Below are 24,873 nucleotides of genomic sequence, written 5' to 3'. Positions count from 1 at the left end.
AAGGGAGTGGGGACAGAAAGTTCTGGCTAAACTTTCACCTCCTACTGCTAAAGACCATGTGAAGGAGCAGGTAGCTGCAGGTCGTGCTTACCCCAGCACTGAGAATCAAGGCACTTCGTGGTTCTTCCCAATCACTCCTCCGTCATTCCTCCCCTGCCTTTTCCTCCTTCCTAACCTCTGTTCTCTACCCTAATATTTTGTCTGATACTACTTCATCCCCAGAAGTTTTGGGGAGTGAAATAACCAGGAATCAGGGCACTGAATGAGGAAGTCTGTTGGCAGAACGTCTATGCTGTCTATCACAAACCCTATATAACAACGCCTGAGACTGAATTAAATACTTAACCCATACATGCAGGCTTGGCTACGAAGCCAGAAACTGAAATTTTAAAGGTGCTGGAGGAAAGAGCAGCAGTTTTGGCTTACAGTACTGCTGTACTCACTGGAAAGCAAAGGAGCATCAAGACATCACAAAACAGGCAGGCTTTATTTGGACATGTCAGCAGTTGGCTTCCTTCCATCAAACAGTTTTCCTCATGTTCTTAGGTATCAGACCCTGTACACCTGTGTATACACGCACACACGAAGCATATGCTCAAATGCACTTTGAAAAATTACAAACTCTTTTTTACAATCAAGATAGCAAAATGGATAAATGCCAAAACCTGCTTACGTATGAACATGTTATAAGATGCTCTTTGAAGTCTCCCATGTACAACGAATTGGCAGAGCAGTTCTTTTCCATCTCATCTAACATCCGCAGGGTACATTGCAGGAGGGTCGGTGCATGCAAGTCTGCCTTGTGATGACAGGACGCGGCCCCAGGTGTTCCCGGTAGCTTGACATGAACTCTGCACCTTTCTCTGGGAGCCAGTGTACCTGCAGCGCGTGTCTCAGTGAAGCAAATGTCCCTCACATCTCCAAGCTGACGCTGCGTGAGTGCATTTGTGGTTTTGGTGGACCATTCGTCTCCACTACCATGCCATACCCTAAGGACTGACTTACTCAGCAGCTGTAACTTGCTTCCAAATGCAGGCTGCAGCCTCGGGAACCAGTTCCCTCCTGAGGCTAATCTGCTTGCAGTTAAGGAGCCCTTTACCTCGCATTCCCAGCACATTTGAGCCTTTTAAAGCTACAAAGGGTGCTCACGTATGCTTTGGGCCATGTTGCCTTCCCATGCCTTCCACTTACAGGTGCACGTCTTTGGCTGTTTGTGATGTTCCTGGAGTGGCTGGCTGTCAGCCAAGCTAACTAGCTCCTCTGTCTGCTAAATCGCACAAAGTTGCTGCAAGTAACCTGGGGTAGGTTGAAAGGCGACGTGGTGGAGGTTGGTGGAGACGTCCGTGGCACGCAGCCACTGCTTTAAGTGCTCAGTAGAGTGATGTCTCCACTGTCTCCAAAGTCTAAATGGCAAATGAAGATAATGAGGTAGTTTCACGTTTTGTGATGGCAATTTGCATTCCCGCTTTGCTCCAAGCTTTCCTGTGGGTTCCTGTGCTATGATTGATTTTTACGGCTCTCTGCTGCCCTTCCCATCTGCTCTAGGATGCGCTGTTTGTGTTTGGCCACGGCCGTCCGTCTCTCTCTGGCTGGTACCACTGGTTTGTAAAATGTGCAGTGCACCTGCCTTAGCGCTTCAACCTACAGCTTTTTTTTTGTTTTTTTTTTTTTTTGCATCCTTATTGTCAGATGCTTCCCATTTGAGGTGGTGGATGCTTTTCTATGTGGTAGCTAAATGAACCAACAGTGTGAAAAGGTTCTTTCAGTGCAGGTTATTTCCTTGGTTTGTTTCTGATTCCCACTGACGGTGTGAAACCCCCCCCATCAGCAGGTTCGGGGTATTCTGAGCAGTGCTCTCACCCCTTCCTTTGAGGCTGAGCTGTTTCGTATAGAACAAATCCCCAGTAGGCCCATGAATTCATCTGTGCCTGAGTCTCTTCCAGCTGCTGCTAAATTTAAGGAGCGTTTTAACCAAGCACTGACTGAGGCAGCAATTGGCAGTCTGATCCCTCCTCCCTTTGCTGTTCAGGGGCTGCAGCACTTTAGTCTGCCCAGCAGGGTGAATAGTCCACCTTGAAAGCTCCAGTAAGGTAACTTTATTAAGAGAAAATGAGCCACTTACCCTGATTACAGCAATTACCAAAGAAGCAAGGCAGTGGTTCCTCATCAGAGTTCATAGCTTCAACCACTGTGCTGCTAGAGACGGTGGATGGGGAGCTAGGGCTAAAAAGCGTTCTCAAAATATGCCTCAGACTGGGTCCTGCTGTGACATACCTTAGAGGGTGCTTTACAACTGGGTATAAATCCTGGTTATGTTGCGTTATGTGGGATCAAACAATCCCAGCATCGTCAGCAGCAGATCCTGGGCACAGGGAGAAGCTTTCTGTTAGAAGAGCGCCCCGTCCAACAGCAGAACTGGGCTCGTGAGGGTGCATGGGCTGGGCTTAGAAACCTCCCAGAGCAGTCAGGTAAGAATTAGGTGATGAAACATTTGTACCTCTAGCACTAAACTTTCACCGCTGATTCTTAAAAATATCTCACTTGGAGGTAGGGGGGTGGAGAAAAAGGAGGTGGTGTTTGCCAGCGAGGTCTCCCTAAGCGCTCAGCTCACTTTGTTTGTTTCCATGAGTCATTTTTAGCACAGGCAACAATAATGTAACAATACTTGAGTCACACACAGTCTGGAGCCAACTTCTTAGAGAACACAGCTTTCTTGAGAGTGAAAAATATCCTAAAAGGAAAAGAGCCTCTATGGCTTTCATACATAACAAGAAGTTGTTAAATATATATATATATACATATATGTGGTTGATGTAATTAGCTTTCAGAAGAAAAAGTCTTTCCTGTCTGTCCTTTCAACTCAGAGACCTAGAAAGGCATGGGAGAGCAGTGGGCTGTTGCTTTGGGGCAGAAGAAAACGGAGCCCCTCTTGAACGAGGGGTGCTCCAGCCCAGATCAAGTCAAATGTGCAGGGAAATGAGGGGGGTGGCTCCCTTCACCGGGCTCTGCAAGTTCACCGGGTCCCTGAAGCAGCTGCTCCTACGCAGACAGCCTTCCTGCTCCACAACGCATCCAGCCCTAGCTGCTGCTTATCAGCAACACCCCAATTTCTGAAAACCAGGTGCCAGGAGATCTTCCTAAGCCACGCGCTTTAAAAAAATCCACTCGCGATTTCCTTCCTGTGCTCGCCCCACCACCCCCGCCCGGCACAACCCTAGCTGCAAAGGGACTGATGCAGAGCTCCTCTGGGGCCAGAAAGCTTTTCCTGTCCGCTTGTCTCAGAGGCAGCTCAGCTTCCAGGACGTGATAGTTTGTTGTGGGAAGGCCCCATCTCATCGCCTGGAAACAGGGTTATTAGGGAGTATCTATTCCAAAACTATGCAGCAAAGGCGTGAAGTCTGCATTTGACCTCCTCAGATGGGGAAAGGCTTCAGCTAAGTGTACAGTGCTGCTTCCAGCGCGGGGAGTTCTTCCTTCACCTGAAGGATTTATTTGTTCTGAGGCTATAAACAGCTGTTCTGGATTCGTAAGAAGGAAAATATACTACACAAACCACGATGATAAATACAGCTCTATGCGTGATGAATAGACTATGAAAAAGATGACCAGTTCATGTGACATATAGATGACAGTGGAAAAGTCCTGCTCTTACTGAAGTATGGTTAGATTTTTTTTTCCACCCATGAAAGAGCTCAAAATGTTAACTCCAAAGAGCCAAAACGTTATTTTTGTTATCTCAGTTGAGACATGGCTAGTATAAGAAATAAACTATTGTTGCACCAAATGTGATTAAGCTAATAAGCGAGTTGTTCCATCTGTATAGACAGATGCTGAGTGTTAAACCCCACTGAAAAGTGCTGATGCAGGAGGCTGCTAAAACAAAGACTCAGTGCAGGTGCTTGGTTTGTACATTTGACAGCATTGGCTAAAGAGACTATTTTCCTATAATCTTTTTAGCCAATTTTTCCTCTGGTTTATCTTTTGCAATGCAACAAAGAAGAGAACTACTTTTGTCATGCAAATACTCTAGGAATTCCAGACACCAGCACTGTAAAATTTTTCAAAAGCTTTTCAAAATGATCATTTTTCTAGCTAAGAACAGGTGATTCGGAGATTCCTCTGACCTGTCTTGTTATTTTCAAGCGCTAAGCCCGAATCTCAAGAGCATCACACTTCACCGGTTGTCTTTTTTACTGTACCAGTTGGAAATTACTGTTTAAATCCTTCAGTAGCAGCAACTGTGCCTTAACACTCACACTTGCCCGTTGAAAAGCTGAGGCAAGGCTAAGTTCTCCTTGCACTGCTGCTGCCACTTGACTGGGCTGAGAGTCACTCGTCTCTTAGCACTGCACTTGGCCCTTAAGGGAAAGAGAAAACTGATGCAGACAAACATCATTTCGCTTTGCACCACCATGGTTAGCAATTGCTTTGAACAAATTATGTGAGTGCACTTGGCTCACCGTATTATTTTAATAAAGCAAGGACTAAGTCATCGTCAGTGTCCAGTGTGGTCACACTTTCTTGCCCCTGCTTTACTGAAAACATGAAAGAAGCTGGCTGCAACTGGGAACTGCAGCAAAGACGTAAACTTTGATACACCATGGACCCTGGCAGAGATAAACTGGGGAGCAGACTGCAAAGGCTATTTAATAGGGAATAGCAAGAGCACAGTGGAGAGGTGTCTATTGAGAACGTATTTGTTGTTTAACAGCTGTTTGTTGTGTTTGTACAGGTAAACAAGGACTTGGGGAAGGAGTTAATTTAGCTACAGAAACAGGTCTTTTGTAGCTGTCTCTGAAAACTAGGGACAAGGTTTCAATACAGATAATAAACCCATCACTGAAACCAAATATATAAACTGAATATATTAAAGCTTTGAATTTTATTACACTTAATTTCTTCGGAATATCTTACCCTTCTCTCCTGTTCCACGATGGACCTACACATGGGAAATGGAAGGATAAAGCAGAACCCCACTAAACGTGGAATACATTTCATCGGAGTCTGTGTAGGCCAGTTTGCCTCCTGTCACGACGACGTTTACTTCATCTCCTGCTTTGAGGTGAAGAACGAGGTGGAATGTCCCGGGACCACCACAGGTCCGTTTCCCCGAGTAGGGTTTGTGATACTCCAGCAGTTCCCTCCTGTACCCAGCCGTGTGGAGCTGAGCAACGCTGGCATTGGAGACGGACAGCACTGCCTCTACGTACTCATCCCGCTCCGGCGCCAGCACAGCGGTGATCAGGTAGCGCCCCTCATACGGTGAGGTGAAGATGCCTGCGGAAGAGAGACGGGCAGGGCTTTTCTGAGGTATTCAAAACGGAGAGGCCTGAGTGCGCTAAGCACAAAGACAAACATAGCACAGCACGCGCTGTCCGCTGCTACGCGGAGGTGACTGGGCTGAGGTCAGCTTGGGCAGCTGACCAACTGAGAGCGGTCACGAAGGCAACGGGGTGTGCTGAGCTACAAGCCAGACTCTTCCCATACAGTTTAAAAAAACAGATTCAGTTTAAAAATTTTCCAGGCTTGCGATGCAGAAAGCACCAACACCACAGGTACGTAACACTGAGGTCATGACAGCTCTACATAATTCTGCAGAGCCCTGAGTTTTAAAGAGCCAGCCCGTGGAGGTGTTTCGGGGTGCGAGAGGGGGCTGAGGTGGCTTACACTGAAGTCTGTGTCAAAAGCAGGGAGCCCTCCTCTCCCCCAGCTGCAGTGGAACAGGTGGGTAAGGAGCCTCCCTGCTGCTAACGGTGCAGGTGCCTGAGGAGGGGTGAGGAGCACACAGTGGTCGTGCTGGCAGAGCAGAGAGGGTGGTGAGTCAGGCCTCGGTGTCACTGGCAGCTGTGGAAAACCCGCAGGGACAACGTGCGTGACTGTCCCCGTCCTCAGGAAGCCCCTGCCCTGCTGCAGCCGGCTTAGATGGACTTGTGGATTTTGTTCAGCTCGACACACCGCAGTGCCTGAGGTGGCATCGACCACTGGTACTGGGGAGCTACTGCCCGCCTGGCAGCTCTGTGGGTCCGTCCTCTGCCTTACCTGTGTTGGGGTTGTAATAGTCCCCGTCATTCACGAGCACTTTGTTGAAGTGAACCACGCCGACGTCACTGGAGAAAGGCTTCTGTGTGAGCCCAGCAGAGAATGACACCAGCGAGGCGGCGGCAGCAGCAGGTCCTAAAATGGGTAAGAACACGACTGAGGTCGCTTCGGGATGACAGCACAGCCTTTCCCTGCGATGGTTTATAACCCAGTGTCTCTGCTCCCACAGATGCTCCACTCAGCCTAACCCTGCCACTTGAGGGGTGCCAGAATTAGCAGAATACATTCTGCTGGCCCAGCTTTCTCGCCATAAAAAAATTGACTGAGCACCATAAAATTTCCCCCTTGGCTACGGCCTCCCAGCTCTGGCAGGGGAGCCAGAAAACTGGCATCACCTACGAGCTGCTTTTTTGCCCTCTAAGGAAAAGATGCGTGGCTTGTAACTGCTGGAAGTAGCCACCCTGCCACACCTGAATTCGACAATGCTCTGCCACAGAGCGGCTCCAGGATTCAGGCTGCCCCCACACCTCTCTGCTCTGTATCACCATCACAATGGCAGCACAAGTGCGGAAGGTCGGAAGCTCGTGCCAGCTTTCCTAGGGGAGAAGCTGTGAACAGCTTAGATCTCCTGCTTTCTCTGCCAAAGGCCAGCAAGATCATCTACACAAGTAACACTTTTAGGTATTCTAACAAAGAGAATCATGTCTGGGGCTTTTCTCTCTTTTGCACTTCTCTTTCAGGGAATTTTTTGTTCTGTATTTTTTTCTTTTCTCAGCAGCTCAGACAGACACTAGTATTTCATAGTCTATCTGCTCACTAGCTAAAACCACTTGATGAAATACAATTTGGACTATTAGGACAAGTTTTTACTTTTAAACAGACTGGCATAAAAGCAAGTCTTGGTGATCAACCACATGTTAGTCTTGTTTTAGCTCCCTTCCTTCTAAAGGTTTCCCTTAAGGCAGGAACACTGCTAGAAGCAGTCAACTCTTGCTGCTTTGATCAGGCAATTAGGTAAACTATGAATACACTTAAAGCTGTCCTCGGCTGCTCCTTCTGTTCAACCCCGTTCAGGTTAGGATCCCAGTCTCTCTGTGCTGTGTCAGCCCTGCTCCTTGTTCTGCTGTCTATAAAATAAACGTCTGGTTTCTCTCCCTCTCAATCTGACATGCCACCAGCAAGCAGTGATACAAACGTTCAATTCTGATTACACCACTTGGATAGAGAAGTTAAAAAGTGACAAAACTTTACCTAAAACGTGAATATATCAATGTTATGTTAGTTTTTTTTTTCCTGAATAACTTGGCATGGAGGCAGGGGGACCGTAAGATGCCAGCAGCTTCAGAAATAGCAAATAACCACCATGAACTCCCTTGGGGTCTAGCAATCAGATGCCTCGTGCATTTTTGGGTATCTCTTCATTCAGTATTTTGTCTCACGCTCACAAAGCGGCCAGAAGCCCTTTTACCTGGCAGTACATGTGTAAGAGCTCCTGTGAGCTAAGATGAGTTTATTCAAAAGGACCAAAATGAATTGCAGGAAGTCTGCTTGCTTCAGGAGGGAGCTTCTGTAACGTTCCAGCCCTTTAACATCACTCTACTCACAGGAAGCGCCTTTGTAGTCACAGCTTACCCTGAGACTCACATCAAATGATGATGTACATCCACTCATTTCTTGCTGGCTGACTCGGAGAGGTTCCTGCAGCCTGCCCAGAAATGCCCTGCTCTCTGTATGCAATAGCTGCAGCTCACAGTAGCTAAGGATCTGGGTAGGGAAGTGACTCCTGTTCTGCCTCCCCTCAGCTTCCTTTAGATTTTCCTGCACTGACACCAATTGCTTCAGTAGTTGTTAGAGTTTGCTGCTGAGATTTCCTTCAGATCCCCAGCCTTGTTTTTTGAGCCGTGAGCTCAGTTTTATGCGTACTTGTCTAAAGAAGAGATCGTAACTGCCTCTAAATATCCTGTTCAGTGGGCAAATAGAGAGGTGCAGGAAAGTCACGATGTTTCTATGCTCTCCTCTCCTCCTCCTTTCTAACCGGAGCTGTGCCTGTTTGAAGTTTGCCCAAGTCCTACCGATAGCTCTCAGCAATGCTTTTGCAGATCCTTACAGGGGCGAATCGCCTTCCCTTACATGTCCCCACTTGCAAATGCTTTTCTTCACCCCGAGATCAAAGTTCAGTTTCTCTACGCAAGGTCCAGGCTTGGAAACTCCACACTTTCACTTCAGGAGCTAGTGCTGTGAAATTTTAAAAATCAGGAAGAAAATTTCAAAGCATTTGAAAGCCAGGAGCTATAAATGCACTCCTCGTGAAGAAACTGCGAGGCAGAGAGGAAGTTTCACCTTCAATTAGAAGGAACGGGCTGAAAATATCAGCAATTTACCACCACCACCTTTCTTTTTTTAAAAAAAAAACTCCTCAGTTTGACCCCAACACACCTCATTTCCAGGAACATGGGATGACCACGCAGAGCAGCACAGTGCCACAGCAATACCCAGGAGCCACCACTCAGTGGAGCAGGGCCCATCGGCTCTGCTGAGGTCACCCCATTTCTGACACGGACAGTAACTCGTTCAGGGTGTTATGAAGACACGGCTACTTTGCTTTGCTTCAGCTCTTTCTGCTTTTACAACTTCTTTCAAATCACGGCAAGGGAAGGTTTCCCCTGTGGCTGACCTTACAGAAGTATCTGTCCCCTACCCAGGCCTGCAGTCAGCTCCTATGAATTGAGCTGTTCTTCCATACAAACAGCAGCAAAACACAGCCACTGGTGCAATTGAGGGCATTTCCGTATTCTTTCCCTCAAAAACATCAAACATGCTTTCCCCCGCACTAAATCATTAAGGTGCACCCACTAGAATATTGTTCCCCATCAAACAATCAAAAGAAACAAGAGAACCCGTTACAAGCACAGCTTGGTAATTTAGGTATTCAGTAAACTCTTTCTTCAAATCAGGAACCACTGACAGCACCACGTCTTCCATTGCAATAAAACTCATGTTTTTACATCTGAAACGTGTCCTGTAGGCTGCAGCCACATGGAGCTGGCTCAGTATCACACACGTAAGAATGAAAGAGCCCAAACCCACCTTAGCCCTCTGTCTGCATGGGTATATTCAGCGGTGTTCATACAGCAAAAGGGTTCACTAGCTCAGCAGTGTTCTGTATTACACTGCACAAGAAATTCCTTTGAGAGAGGAGCGATCACCCTGAGTTGGAGCTGCAGGGTCGGGGACACCACCAACGCTGCAAACTGCATGAAGGAGGAGGGAGGGAAAGGCAATTTGTGCTTTCAGTGAATTTTTTTTCCCTGTGACCCTGTGTATGCTGATCAGAGCGTCCAAGTCCTCTTCTTGGCTCTGTCCTTGCCTAGCTGTGTGACCTGGGGTTTTCTCATCGGTTCCCAGAGCAGTTCATCAGCTAATTTATGAACTCTGCCTCTGCAATTGTCAGCAAAGAAAAATTCTCACGACTGTAAAATTGCCGTGCTTCAATAATATTCGCTGATGATGTTTCTTTAAGTAACTATTGGTTCAACTCCTTTTGTAGCAAAAGGCATTAGGTGGAGCCACTTGGGTCCTAATGCTTAATTCACCTTTGTCATAAACTCGTTGCCTGTGAAAACAGAGCTAATTCCTATTATTGTGCCTCACACCCTCTCATTAACACTTGTAAATCCCTGAAGATCTTTACCTGCAAAGTTATATTGTAAGATGCATCCAAACAGATGGCTAATGCATCTGGAAAGCTCAGAAGTGCTATTGAAAACATGCAAATTAAGCCTCAGCATTCAAGACAAGCACTAATGTGGGCTAGTTTAATACCAGAGGACAGAGCTGGAGCCCTCAACTTCTTCCTGAGTAATGCTTTCACATAACAGGCTAGTCAGAAACAGAAATGAAAGGGAATGAGAAATGAAAGGGAGTACTCAGAAGGCCAATTTAACAATACATGCTCCTTGTTTTAGGGATCATAGTACAAGAAGGTCTGATCTTCTTTCAGATTACAATTTCAGTACCACAAAATGCTCTGGGCGAAGACTGACAAAGGCATCAACTGCGGTCCTGCCTGAATTAGGTCTTAAAGGTTCCTCAGTGCCTTACCTAAGCATTAAGTTCCTCCCCCAACAAACCAAAAACCTTCCCTTTCCCAGCTGTTAATTTCTACAACACCGTTAGCTGCTGAATTCCTCCCCAAAAGGCTCTCTTTCATTGCTGTTTATGAGCAGCCACCACCTATGTGATCAGGGACAGCGGGTGTAAATGCCCCAGCTCCGCCAAGTCGAACAGCTATTTGTACCATACCTTACCCTCTGCTTTCTGTCACCTTACCTGGCCTCAGGGCTTGCGAGGCATTTTGGGTGAAGTACGACAGACTGGCAGGTGTATCTTATACTGAGACAGGTCTTCAGGGGCGCAAATCAGGAAAAGGAACTCCTTGGCTGAGCCTGCCTCTCTGTAGATGTCGGAGTGCTACCACACCATCTGTAGCAACATGTTCCACCCAGCAGCCCTCGTGCACATTGGCTGCCACACCTTGCCCTTTCAACATGTTTAACGTGCACAGTTCACAGTTTTAGCATAAACTTATTAAAATACTGCTGTCTACGAAGTGCAGTAGTATGCATAAAGTGGAATAAGTCCCCCAGGAAATCCATTTATCACAGTGATCTAGACATTTATATTGGCTTTTCTGGCAACAAGATAAATGAGCATTTCCTTACTTCTCATCCCTTTCCAGAAGCCTAATCTATAGCTCCTTGTTCTTCCTCTACTGCAATCCTCAAACACAAAAATATTGCTTTGAGGCTATGGAGGATTTTTAATTAGAAAGTATATATATCAGAATTACAGTATCGACTCTTTACACCTCTTCTTGTCAGTCCCCAGCCTGGTCTTCAGGACGTGCATCTGTGATTTTGTTAAGGCTAAAACCCAGGGGTAGGATTTTGGATGCCATAAAGCCCCTCTGTTCTATCTATTTCTGATATTTCCTTCAACCAACTTAGATGAAATCATTCCTTCTGAAGAAAGTGTGGGAATATTCACTTTAACACAGGATACCACTCCCCAGGGTTTGATAGTATCTGGAGTATGAGGCTGTAGGGCAGGCAGCAGCCGATCCATGTATTTATCGAGGCCAACGAGCACGGCCCACACAAGCTATATAGCTGCTTATCATACAAATCCCGAAGTGAATTATGATATTAAAAATTATAATAAAACCACACCAAACCTAGAAAATTGTATTTTAAGTCTTTCTAAATGATGGCTGACAGTGGGAACACTCCTGCTTTCACTGAAGTCAGGAACGCGAGTCCTCATCATTCTAAGAAAGGTAGAAAGTCTCCCATGAGGAGGACCAACTCACACACTCAGTTACTAACAGTGCTTCAAAAACTTAGCATTGGCCTCAGCATTAATTTCTTACTAAAGAAATATTAAATTCATTGGAAAGAAATAGATCACGGAATCACAGAATCGTCTAGGTTGGAAGAGACCTCCAAGATCACTGAGTCCAACCTCTGACCTAACACTAACAAGTCCTCCGCTAAACCATATCACTAAGGGCTACATCTAAACGTCTTTTAAAGACCTCCAGGGATGGTGACTCAACCACTTCCCTGGGCAGTCCGTTCCAATGCCTAACAGCCCTTTCCGTAAAGAAGTTCTTTTCTTTTAAAAGGAAAAAAGGTCTGTCCTGGCATTTGTTAGGAAATAAAAAATTAAAAAAAAAAAAAACCACAAAGTGAGTAACAATATCCCCAAATGAATTATTTTTTAAAACCTTAAAACACCCACATTTTCAAAGGATGCAGACTATGTTTTAATGCTAAGGTGTAGCAAACGTGTTAGGTTTTCCTTAACGTCACTTTGTTCTCTCAGCCACAGCTCTCCAGGGACTGATACAAAGTACCCGTGTAAAGCATTTCTGCGAAACAATTGCCTTACCCTGTGAGTCCGTGGTTGGAGGAGATAACTTCGGATATCCTACAAAGCAAAAGTAGTGTGTGTTAGACAGTACATAATTGAGTAAATTATGACAAAATATCACTGCATTCTTCTAAAAAATATCCTTTGTTATCAAAAAGCTACCTACCAAAATTGCTACCGAATAACATTTCCTATGAAATGCTCAGATTATTGTTAAACTGAGGCAGTCACAGCACAGAAAACCAAATTCTTACTACAATGCATTAAATCCACTGCAAGCACTACAGCTAGAAAAAATTAATTTAGGTTTCCCTAGGGGCAAAGGCTGCTGTAGTTACCAAAGATTTTACATCAGCCCCACTGACCTCATGCTCTGTGCAGCCCTGACGAAGGCAACAAAGCTGGCACTGACCAAGTTTCCCCTACTGCTGTAGCCAGCTGGAGGCTGCCAGGCCCCATTTGCGAACCACCTCTGCCCTAACTCCCGGCTCTAATAGCTCCAACGGCTGTCCACGGAAGGCTGACAGGCATCTGGTAAAGCTCAGTTTCACCCCCCTAGCGAAGGCCTGGCATGTCCGTAGGTCTCACAGGGTGATTCGCTGCTGGTCTGGTTCCCTCACCTGGTGCTCCAGCGTAGCCCTCAGCAATGGGCACGGTGCTTTGCCCAGCCTGGCCATCGACACTTCGCAGCCGCCCCCTTCCCGACATTAACACGGTGCCCGGCGGCCCTGCCTCTCCAGCCTCCAGGATGATCCCGGTCGTTCCAGGCAGGAACGGGGCGACTCCCGACCCCGGCAGCGCCGGCCGCGGAAGAGGTCTGGGCAGAGGAGGCTGGAGGGGAGGCCTGTGCCGCGGGGGTTGTATCCTCGGCCGGGATGGCAGCAGGGATATGCCCGGCTGGGGCTGCAGAGGAGGTCTCGGTGGCACCGGCTGCCGCGGTGCTTCTGGTCGCCCTTTGAAAGGTTTGAAGAAAAGGGAAATGCAGAATTATTCGCTCAAAATAGTCTGTGAAATTGGTGTATGCATATTCATGGGAAGCAAATACTTCAAAATAAAACCTTGACTTTCTGCACCGAGCTGGCTGCACTTTACAGCCACCTCCCGCCGGTGGCCTCCACCTCCACTTCATGCTCTCTCTCCTTCCTCTGCTTTGCTCCTTCCTGCCCACAGCTCTTCCCTTCTATTCTGTACTCACACAACACCCAGCACAAGGCAGTCTTGTTCTTACCCAACCCTTTAGCGCTATCACAAAAAAAAAAAATCCACAGGAAAAAAAGAGTAAATGGGGATTTGGAGTAAATGGAGACTTGAGGATTTTTTCCCCTACTTTGAAAAGCAATGGATTTAAAATTCCAAATACTCCCATTACTAATATGTTCTGACAACAAAGGCAGAACCCCAGGATATAATTTAGCTGAAAAGCCCTCATTGTTTAAAGGCAAGAGATACCATTAAGAGACTTTTCCAGCAGGGCAGCCAACACATACGACATCGGGGTTGAACAGTGCTGACATGGTAACATTTGGGTTATCAGCTGGTACAGGTCTGCATCCTTTACAGGAATTATAATGCATTCCTATAAATGAAGTCCTGGATGAAATTTAAAGATGCAATGTCCTCCTAAGTGTGAAGCTGACTCACGCCTTTATTTATAACAGGAATTTACAAATGTGTAGATTTCAGCAGATGCAACAACACAGTTTTTACAATGAATTACCAAAAAGAAGTGCCTAAATGCACACTTTAGACAGCAGAGTAAAAAAAATAAAAATCTAACTATTGATATTATACATTAGCATTGTTTGTATTCATTGCACTTTAAGACCAAAGCATGGTTTTAGGCACAGGGATAGGAGTGAAAGTTTCTGGGGAAATGAACATCCCCTTGCAAATTTATCTGATGCAACTTGTCGTGCCAAAGACAATTGCCATGGTCTGCAGCAGGAGACCTCTGCCCCAGGCTCTTGGTGGTGAAAACAAAGCACATTAATCCCTTACAATCAGCCTGGGTAACCTCACCAGTGGCTAAGGCTAAACCAAACGCCTGTGCTCCACAGCAGCTGGAGGGGCTTGGCCGTGGCAGCAGTGGCTGCCCTTCAGGAGGGGGCTTACAGCCAGATCCTGCAGGTATGGACCGTGACGGTGTTGCTGGCAGCCCCTGTGCTGCTCCATCACTACCTGGTGCTTTTTGTCTGCGTTCCCAATGCCATGCGTGATTAAAAGTGACAAACTCTGCACCTGCACTTTACCCTTGTGAATCTTACTTCTTGTTTCCAGTCTCGTAAAAACTCCTCCTAAGCCCTCCAGGGTACTGCAAGGCCATCTGAAGTCATGGTTCCACAACACCTGCATTCATTTACTATATGTATGTCCTTTAAAAGAAAGTCTTCAGGAGCTTTGCTGGCTGATTTTAACTGCTGTGGGAATTGAAAGTTATACAGGCAATGCACCACGAGGTTGGACTGAAGCTTACTCGGTAATTCCTTCCACAAGGCAGAGGACTAAAAGGTGAAGTGTTCACTTCGCACAGGTTAGAATGATTTTCATTTAAAAAATCACAGATTTTAAAATCTTCTTAAAAATTTCCAAAACAAGGTTTAAAGTATCTAAGTGAATTATTTAGTTTACTCTTAAATCAAGCATAGTTGCTAACTTAATGGGACATCTGTCCACAGTAGCACAGATTCACACCTTCGGCTAAGATCTTCAGACCAACCTCATTCAAAACAGAAACTGGCAAAGTGCTTTATATTGGTATATAAATATTTGTCATTTCTCTAGTCACTTAAACTGAGCTTTATTAAGCCAACGATTTGGGCTGACACAAGGAAAATGACTATGCTTTTGTGCTTGTTTTTCTAGAGCTTTAAATAATAATCTGCAGCTCAAATCCTGCATCCTGTGCCAGCAGCTTCCTTGCATGCAGCATCAATATTCCAGCATTCAGAATTACCCAACTACACCCCCATAGAGCCAAATCAAAACTATCTGGCTAAAGCTCAACTTAAAGTGCCAGTTATCAGATATCTGAGGGCTAAGAGGGATCGTGGTCTGCCATCTTTGCCAAGCTTTTTGGCATTTTTGACTGAGAAGCATCATACAACAACAAAGTACCAATAAATCATTAGATAAAGATAACGCTGGAGCCATCCTATCTCGATGCTGGATTACCCAGCACGTGTTTTCAATTCAGAAAGGAATGTGAAAATGAATCCCCAACAAAGGCTGAGGTGAATTTAGCTGGACCTGCTTAAGCTTTGCTGAGCAGCTGACAAAACAGACATGTTTCTCATCGTCTACAAAATATCTGGGAAGGCAGAGAGCAGAGCTGAGATGGTTAAACAGCTGAAAACGGTGATGCTGTCCTCGCAGCGGTGTTGTCACTGCTCTGTTTGCTGCCACCAGACTAAGTGACAGCTCGGTTACCAGGTCAGACAGCAGCACTGCCTTGCCTCTGCTCTCAGATGCCCCTCTGCAGCTGAAACTGAAAAGGCTTCCCTTGTACAATTAAAATAAGAATGCTTTCATTCCCATCTCCCCTTAAAATATTTTATCTTATTCAGTTTGATTAGCCAGGCAGCTTTAACCTCCATTTTACTTCACTGAAGAAAGAATAATTTTGCAGGAATGAAGAAGAGCCATGACCTGGATGCACAGCTCAAGTGTTTCCTTGCAGTTTGGCTGATTCTAATGTGGTTCTGCCCTGGCCACGTGCTCATCAGACCCCAAAACACACAGTAAGTGAAAGATAAAAGAAACTATCAACTAAAGGAATCAGTGGCTGCACACACTAGAAGCCACAGAGACATGACCTGCATTTTCTTACAGGTATCAAGGGGATTTGACAATTAAGCACCATCTTGCAAGGGAGGCTACAGGAACTGACCACATGACTTGTTTGTGATGTAACACCTGTGGTTTATGTTGCCCCTTACAGATGTAGCATAGAGCATACATTCAGTTTCTTTGACCCTAACTTCAGCAGACAATATTTAGCTGTTACTTTTGAAACCCTGATACAGCAACAATTACCAGAGGAATTGCAGTTCAGGTTAAGTAACCGTAACCGGAGCAAACTACAATCCCAGCACACTTCTAACTACCAAAAATCTTCACGAATCTGTACGAAGAGGCAGTAACGAAAAAGAAACAGCTGACTTTAACATCACTTTTAGTTTCGCACTATTTGAAGAGCCCTTGTGTCTGCAGAGAGGCACAGACCGCAGTGAGCAGCTACTCTGCAAGAACTTCTCTCTCGAGAGGAGCTGGGGGCAGTGACCATTTCATTTAGACAAACAGAAGCTGGAAAACATAACCTTGGCGAATACATCGCATGTGGTTATCTACGTATCTGTCACCACCCTGTTTAACGCTAGCATTAAGTTGCGTTATCTTCACCAGAAATCCAAACTAATATAATACTGTTCTAGCCTCTGGGTTTACATCTGCTGTTGTCCGCAATCCTTCACTAACCTGGTGTCTTAGTTTGGACTCAGGCACTCAAAACCCTAGATCCAAAAAATTTAAAAATTTCTTAATAAGATACAGCCACACTCCTGAGTTCAGCGCTGGGCCTGCACCACTCAGTAACACTTCATATTGGATCCCTTATGACATATCCTTGCCTTACCGCCCTCAACAACTCTATTAGTAACAAGTTGTTTCTGTTATGGTCCTTCTGAAGTCAAATGACATCACTTGAATGCTACGATACGCTGGCAAGTAGTGCAGAAGACATTCGGCACCGATCTACGGCCAGAACTGAAAGTCTCCTTTCAGCTAACGCAGGTATCAGGGAGGCCACCGCAGTCACACCGCCTGCGAACACCAACACAGCTAAAGCCGTGCCCAGCTCGCATAACAGGGCTCCCAAACTGCTTCCCAAAAAGGCTCTTTTGCCAAAATCTTTCTGGAACTCCAACTGTCCAAACTTACCCAGACTGCTGCGCTAGACAGCGTTATTTTAATTGGAAACATTTGGGGATCGAGGCATGTGCTTCACAAATCCTGCAGAGGCCGGAGGGAGCCGAAAGCAGAGACGGCCGTCCAAGGTACCTGCGTGTCTGGGCTCCAGCAGCTGAGCCTTTCCCCAGGTGCTAAAAACCTAACGGTGGATGGAGAAACAGCTCTGCTCCGAAACTGAATTACGCTATGGAAACCCAGGCACGCTTTAGGCTTTTTAATGCCTTACAGTGTTGTAATAGAGGTTGACAAATACAGCCCACGAGGCCGCCCGAACACCTGCTTTAAATAGCAGGAGAAAGATTACTCTGCGTGTCTTGGATCTTTCTCCTGTGTCAGTTCCCAGTGCAAATTTATTTTCGGTGAGACGGATGAGAAATAGGATAACACAGATACATCATACTGCATTTTAATGGGAACTGGGTCTCTTCTGAGAGACTCGGGGATTAAGGTCTTAACCCCGCTGAATTTAACAGGAGATTTCACTAAAAGAGGTATCCGAGAATTACAGACCTCCTCTGTTCCTCTGCACTTCTTCCTTTAAAGGAAGATATATATATTTTTAAATTTTATTTAATACAAGAGCTTCTCACCTCAGAATGATTTTTATATCAAGCACTGCAATTGTATTGGGTTTTTGTGGCAAAGTTTTGCTAGCGGGGGGTTGCAGGGGTGGCCTCTGTGAGCAGAGCCCAGCACTGCCCCATGTCAGATCAGAGCCAGCTCCAGTCAGCTCCAAAGGGACCTGCTGCTGGCCAGAGCCGAGCCAGGGAGAGATGCTGGGTGGGCCTCTGGGATTTAAGACTGTTCTAGTCCACTAGTGATAGGCAATAAATGATATTGATCACTCTAGGCCGAGTCTGTTCTGCCCATAACAATAATCATTGAGTGATCTCCCGGTCCTTACCTCAGCCCTTGAGCCCTTTCCATCGTATTTTCTCCTGCTTTCCCTTTGAGGAGGGGCAGTGAGAGAGCGGCTGTGGTGGAGCTCAGCTACGTAGCAGGGTAACACCACTACAACAATACTTTTGTTTTCAAATGGTTCTATGCTCAAAGTAAACACGTCTACAGCAGCCTTTCAAGTCTTTGCCTCAGACTGAGAGGGGTATCCTTCCCCACAGGAATTATTTTCGGACCTCCACGAGGCACAACTTTTCCACTCAAGCGAGCGCGCTCTCAGTCAGGCACCAGATCTCCCCCAGCCACCACCAGTTCCAGCAGCCCACAAGGCTTCCCCTCAGCACCTCTTCTTCAGATTTAGGGCCAGACGCAGGAACTGGCCTCTTCCCCACTGCTCTCTCACCAACTGAACGCATTCTGCCCTTTGAAAGCACAGCCTTGCCCACTGCATCAAGGAATCAACACTCCAGCGGGGCTGGCCAGCCCCAAACACCCCATCTCCAACAGACTTTTCACAGGCCTGTCTCCACGTCAGTACTGGTGTCAGCATCCGTAATTCCCCTGAATTATTATCCTTCTCTAAAATGAATAAAATGTCAAAGGAAAAAAATACTGAATTCGAGAAAAGTTCCTTCTGACAAAATAAGTCTATCTCAGTTTTGACACAATAATTCATGTCGTGTCAAATTTATCTCATGTGTATACAAAAAATAAAACCAGAAGCACCTCCTGAGCTTCACAGCCAACTGAAAAGTGCATTTTCAAAATAGCCTACACTTCCTATGTTTTTTCTTCATGGTAACAGGAACAGGAAACCAGCTTCCTTCTGTACACTGCCTCTTTCAAAAGAAAACAACTCACTGCTGAAATTTTGGGCAAGAACTGCAGAGGGACCGACTGGCATTTGGCAAACCCTCTAAACCATTACGGCAAGGTTCACCGACACATAGAGGTTACCATTTCATAGCGTTTTGGGCCAAAAAGGTTGTGCCTCTGTTTCTCAACCACCCCCACACAAACTTTAAACTCACTGTGAAGTTAGATTTGAGCCAACAGGTTGGACGACTAACAGAAGTGGCTGAGGTATGAAAGCATTGCCAGCCATGGTGTGAACATATTGCCAACTTGCCACCTATGTTGTGGGAACACAAACTTCTGGCAGGGCTATGAAACGAAAGTGTTAAATTGCCACACCAAGATATGCCAGAGCTTGTTTGCGAAAGTCCTAAATCAAAGAGTCGGTGCTGAATTATAATCATTAACTCATGCTATGAACAAAACTTACAGGGAATCTTTCTTATCATAAATTTGAATCCCTTTGTCTTTGGTTTTCTCAATTTACTTTTCAATTCCCCTCGAGGAATCAACTGGAAGGATTCTCACACGTAATCTCATACACACAGGAAAAAGTTGAATAAAATAACTGAAATAATACCTACAGATAAATATTAATTAAAACTTGCTTTAAAGTCACTATCTAAAATATTAGTTTTACCACTATCTTTATTCTGGCTCAAAGTGAACACGAAAGCATAGAAGACTTTTTTTAAGAATGCTTTTAAAAGCGAAGTCCTCTATGGTGTCTTAGAGGAAAGCCAAAATTACAGTCATTGTAAAAACAAAGCAGAAATTGTGTAATATTGATTTTTTCCTCCTTTGTTTAGTTCCCCTATAAATGACTCAGGAAAGAAAGCCTGTTGAAAAGCAAATAAAAAAGCATTAAAAATGCACAAAACTTACTTGTGTCAGACTGAGATTTCAGCATGCCTTCCATGTCTGTGGTGATTTTAGAGACCTGACTATAAAACTGCTGGACAGAATTTTTGAGGCCAGAAATATCTTTGGAATGAGATGATATAGTTCCATTCATTTCACGTATGCAGTTCCATAAGCTGCTCACGTGCTTATTCAGTCCTTCTTTTATCTTCTGCAAGCTACCCGAGACAGAGTCCAGCTTGCCGCAAACTTTTTCAACATTCGAGACTCTGGTCTCAACATCTGAAACACCGTCCTGGACACCTTGGGTCTTTTCTTTACACTTGCTGAGATCATTCAGGACTTGGTCGTTTAATTGTTCTAGTCTCTCTTTCACTTCACTGCAGCAATTATCACTAGGGTGAATGGTTTGATTTGCAAATGTCCTCTGCATTTGATCAATTTTTCGGTAGACGCCTCGTTGTGTTTTTCTACAGGTAGAATTGACACCCAGAAGTTGCTCCCTGCAACTATTCAAGCCATCTTGGAGATTTTTCATATCTTTATCCATGACGTTTAGACTATACCGGAATACACGCAAATCTCTCTGCATTTTCTGGTTATCACGTTGGTTATCCTTAATTAAGTTAAGTTTCTCGTTAAGAGAGCTATTTAAAGACTGCAGAAGAACAGAGTTGTTCTCCGTTTTCAAAAGCAAGTGATTGTATTTGTTATTACAATTTTCTAGCTCTTTCTGAAGGTCCTCTGTACCTTGTGGTGCAGACAGACATTTCTGCCCACAGAGGTGTTCGAGGGACAGTAGTTTGTTCTTGACAAGATTTATCTCCGTTGTAAATTGCTCATTTGCAAATCCAGTGTCACTAGGCATAATAGGCCCAGGATTAATATACATTCCATCTGGGTCTGTGGTATTAGCAATCTCTAAAATAGTGCCACCTAGTCTATCTTCTAGTGACCGTAGTTTTTGGTCAAACAGGTCTCTCAGTTCATCTACCTCAGCAGCTATAGCACCTCGCAGAGTTTCCTCGACATAAAAGCAATGTTCTTCAGCATTTCGTTCTGTAACATTCATCCTTGCATCTAGCTCCTCCAGCCTCTCACCAAACATGTCTTCCAAATCCGGAGTCGACAATCGACTGATTTCATTGTCTATTCTGACGTTCAAGATCCTGTGTGCTTCCACAACTCTGTCAAGCTTCTTATCTAAATCTTTTATTTGCTGGTCAAAGTCATTTCTCTCACCCTCCTTGCAACAACTGGACTGGTTTGATGGAATCTGAGTTCGAAGTGCATTTATTTCTTTCCTCAAATCATTCTCTTTTCCTCTTATAACATCAATTATACCTAAACAGTTGTTTTCATTGTCATCACACTGCTGCTGGATATCCTGTAGCTTGTATTCACAAGAGTTCTTCAGATCTGCCATTTTCTTTTCAAACCCTTCCAGTATTTCCTGTCTGAGGGACTCAAATTTTGAGTCTATATATTCCTGATATACATAGCCACTAGGCATTGTTAATGTTGGTCCCTGTGCTGCCTCCTGCAGTTGTTTTAGTTGTCCTTCATAGCCTTTTACTTTTCCATTCAGCTCCTCCAGTTGGTCATTCCTGATCTTCAATGCTTCCTTGACCTCAGCTAGCTCAGACTTTATATCTTCCATTTCAAAATCAAGAAAAGGGTCTTTCTGATCTTTATTGCTGAGGAGTCCAGGCAGATGGATAGTGTCTGTTTCACCACCAACCGCACTGTCAGGCTCTGGGCGGTCATAAAGGTTGTTCAGCCAAGTGACCAACATCTTACTAGCATCTTCTTGGACAGTCAGCTTTAGGTTTTCATTCACACCCGCCAAGGAGGACTGAAGTTCAAGCACTGATCGTGTAAGTCTAAACAATTCTTCCTCAAGAAACTGCATTTTCTTCTCATATGGTGGAGGTTCTGGCGCTTCCGTTGGTTCTGCATCTGTTTCAAAGAAATAACAGACAAAGTCTGGAAGTAAGTATTCTCAAGGGTATCTGTTTTGGTCAACGGAGGCCAATTTTACTTTTGCTGAAATCCAAAAAAATACTTTAAAATGCATAATGCTTATTCCTTTTCCATTCTTGCTTTCAGTAGTTTATAATTAAAAAACCTTATCAAATAATTCCAATCTAAACGTTTTATAACATTGACCAACTCCTGCTCAGACAGCTGTACAGAAAAGACATTGTCTGCACAAGCAGCAGATTTCCCACCCCTGGAAGCTGGACAGGCACAGCTGATCCTACCTAAGAGGATGGATAAATGGAATCCCTAAGATCCCTCCAGTCCTAGTTCCTAGGATTGTCAGCAACAAGGCACTAACGTGTCAAGACACTGAGTGTGATTCCAAATAATGATTTAACATGTATCAAACTTTCAGCTAGATCACCAATTGTTTTGATTTAACAAACATTTAAGTATCATTTTAATGTGTAGATAGATCTGTATGACCATATTTATTTACATACTCCTACGTATCTTTGCCATTATGGACAGAGGGATAAACTCTATAAAGACATCATGTATAAACCCTATTGTGGTGTCACATTATATCCTTTAGGCAATTCATAATTCAAGGACCTTTGTGCAGTTAAGGCATGCTATTACAGGCACAAGTAAAAGTAAAATGAAGTTAAGAAGCAGAAGTGAAGAAGAAAGTATACTTCTTTACAGAAAATAGACACACAAATTGTTAGCATGAGAAAAACTCTTTCAGATGACAAGTAAACAGCTAAGGATAAGAAAAGTCCCGTCCAATTGTGACTATATTGTGCTGGAGTGTTGTTAACAGTTAAATCTTCAGACAAACGACTTTTAGCAATGATTCCAAACTAAGAAAGCTAGATATACTTTGTAAAGCAACACTGAGATTGAGTTTGAAGGGCATGCGGTTGGAATTGTTCTTAGTTTTAAACTGGATTTCAGCTAAAAGGCAGTACAAAGAAGCTAGGAAGTCACGAATTATTCAAGACGGGCACCTTGGCCGGTTCCTTTAATAATGAAGAAGTTTGAAAACACACAGTGTAGCTATTACATACACACTGGTCTATTTTTGCTTTGAAACATATTTTTAGGGGGGTTTGTCAGAGCAAAAAGAAGATTTCTAGATCTAAGCAGTGTGCCAGTTACTAAAGAGATTATCTTGTTTTATTATCTTTTTTTTTTTTTTTGAAGCAGTATTTTAGGTGGGCTAACAAAATATTTAAACACTTTATTTTTAAAGCATGGATATAATCTATAGGGGTGGTTTAAAACTATGTATTCAGTCCCACTTGATTCCACTACACAAAGAAACACCAGTGCAAATCTGACCAAGTGCTATATGTGACATTAATGTCTCATACTGCCGTGAAGAAGTCCTTCATAAAGAAGCATCTGTTTACCATTTCTTGTTAATGGAGAAAAGGCATAATCCTGCAGCAACGGCACTCCTCTTACCCTTTCAGAAGAAAGTATCTAATACAAAATTGTTCATTCTTTATAGTATTTTTTTTTAGCATTTGAGGCTTATCATTCCCTTACCCCTTAGTATTAAGGCAGGTAGTCTAATATTAATCTGTAAAATCTGCTCAAGCCCTTGAACAAGCAACACATTGTGAAATGCTAGGAAGCATCATCTATCATTAGAACTAGTACCTGTTCTTCATTTTAATAACAGTTTCTCTCAAATATATCTTTTTTTCTTTTTTCTGAACACTGAAGAAATCACCAAAAAACCCTCTATATTCTTACAAAAAACAACCTTAAGACAAATATTTTCCTGAGCCATAAGCAGACAGATGGCATTTATGGCCAGTGTTCCACACACACCCCTTCATTATTCTTCAGGAAATTCTCTGTATCAAGACTGTTACTGCCTGGCTATTATTTTCCCACCACACAGTGTCTTCCATATGGATTTTGTACCTGCCAGTAGTTGAGTTTAATAGAAACCATAACAGTTATTATACGTAAAAGGACAAAGCAAGAAACCAGACGTGATCATGCATACCAAAACTCAAACAAAAAGTTACCCAAGCCTTTCTTCACAACAGCTTTCACTGGTGTTGTGGGACGACGAGCTGCCTTCGGCTGTTCTGCTGGCCCTTCTCTGCAGTCTTCACCTTTGTACCCAGGACAACATCTCCATTCTAGCTCTGTTACTGTCTTATATGCAACTGTGTACCGAGGTCTGAAACTCGTTCGGTACCTGCCAAAACAGAAAGTACTGTAAATGATCTGTAACATAAGCCGTTATTTAGACCAAGCCTAAAATTAAAACTGTTTTTCTTTTAAGTAAGATTCAATTAACTACAGACATGCTTTATTTTTTTCCTTCAAACATTAATTAAACAAACTTTTTTGTCCAGGTCTAAAAGTTACATGCACTTAGCACAGTCATGTCAGGAAGAGCAAACATGGCCTAGGCATGAGGGACTTTCTTCTATGAGCTGAGGGACAATGCGCTGGGGGAAGTGAAGGTTCATCTCGTCAGGCATTGCTGAGAGTAACAGTGACTGCCAGCGTATTACTCTATAAATTCAAAACCTTTCTCCTCTAACTGCTTTTCATCACAAACCCACCCACAGGGCTCCTCTGGCAGCAATTCTTTGCGGCATCAAAAATGCTTCTGCCTACTTTGTCCCACTTGTCCCGCCATCATCGTCACTTAAAACGTTCCTCGGAATCCGTATGTACCGAGCAGTCAAAGCCAGGAAGGCTGTTCCAGGAAAAGACAGGATGCTGACAGCGTGAGTCAGATAAGGACATGAAAGAAGGGGTCAGATGAAAGGCTAAGACCAATGAGGGAATCGACTCTTTCCTACTTCACTGTCCCTGTTAAGCTCAAGAGTTCTTGAAGACAATCCTATGCACCTTACGCATACACAGACTTAAGGTTCCCCGATTAATCACTCAAAACGTTAATACACGGCAACCTGATTCTGAATGTGCAACTGTCTTCAACCAAGACTTCTTCCACAACTTTCGTTAAGTGTGTATATCGTACGTTCATCTCCAGTCATACCCTATGGGATTCCCCCAGACCATATTCAAAGGCTGTTTTCTTTTATAAAAACTATTATCAGTTTAAGGTATAATTCATGTTGGGTGGAGAGATGAGGAAATGAAATAAAACAGGGATTTGTCACCTGAGTTCTGTAAAGTGGTACACCTGGAACACAAACTTCAATATGAACGAACATGTTACCTCATGATTCCTCATGGGAATTTCTTTCTGTGAATAAAACTAGTATGACACTACCCTCTTCATAATACCTTCAGGGTTTTTTTTGTAGATTATTTCACATTAGAACAACACTTTGCATC

The 24,873-nt window shown here is 44.2% G+C and overlaps 1 protein-coding gene across 1 annotated transcript in view; it reads right to left on the bottom strand.

Moving 5' to 3' along the window:
- Nucleotides 1-468: 468 nt before the first annotated feature.
- The window catches only part of EMILIN2 (elastin microfibril interfacer 2), a 40,499-nt gene continuing 16,094 nt past the window's right edge, over nucleotides 469-24,873 (bottom strand). The window contains exons 3-8 of the mRNA XM_083821884.1: nucleotides 23,580-23,755; nucleotides 19,573-21,507; nucleotides 12,591-12,923; nucleotides 11,989-12,027; nucleotides 6,040-6,174; nucleotides 469-5,277 (exon numbers count right to left, since the gene is read on the bottom strand). Coding sequence (XP_083678010.1) covers nucleotides 4,940-5,277; nucleotides 6,040-6,174; nucleotides 11,989-12,027; nucleotides 12,591-12,923; nucleotides 19,573-21,507; nucleotides 23,580-23,755 — 2,956 coding nt within the window. The 3' untranslated portion in view covers nucleotides 469-4,939. The remainder of the gene's footprint in view (nucleotides 5,278-6,039; nucleotides 6,175-11,988; nucleotides 12,028-12,590; nucleotides 12,924-19,572; nucleotides 21,508-23,579; nucleotides 23,756-24,873) is intronic.

This window comes from Anser anser, assembly GCF_964211835.1.
Source record: "Anser anser genome assembly, chromosome: 2".
Classification (NCBI taxonomy): Eukaryota; Metazoa; Chordata; class Aves; order Anseriformes; family Anatidae; genus Anser; species Anser anser.
Note: the sequence above shows the minus strand (reverse complement) of the source record. Positions and strands in the feature narration are given on the sequence as shown.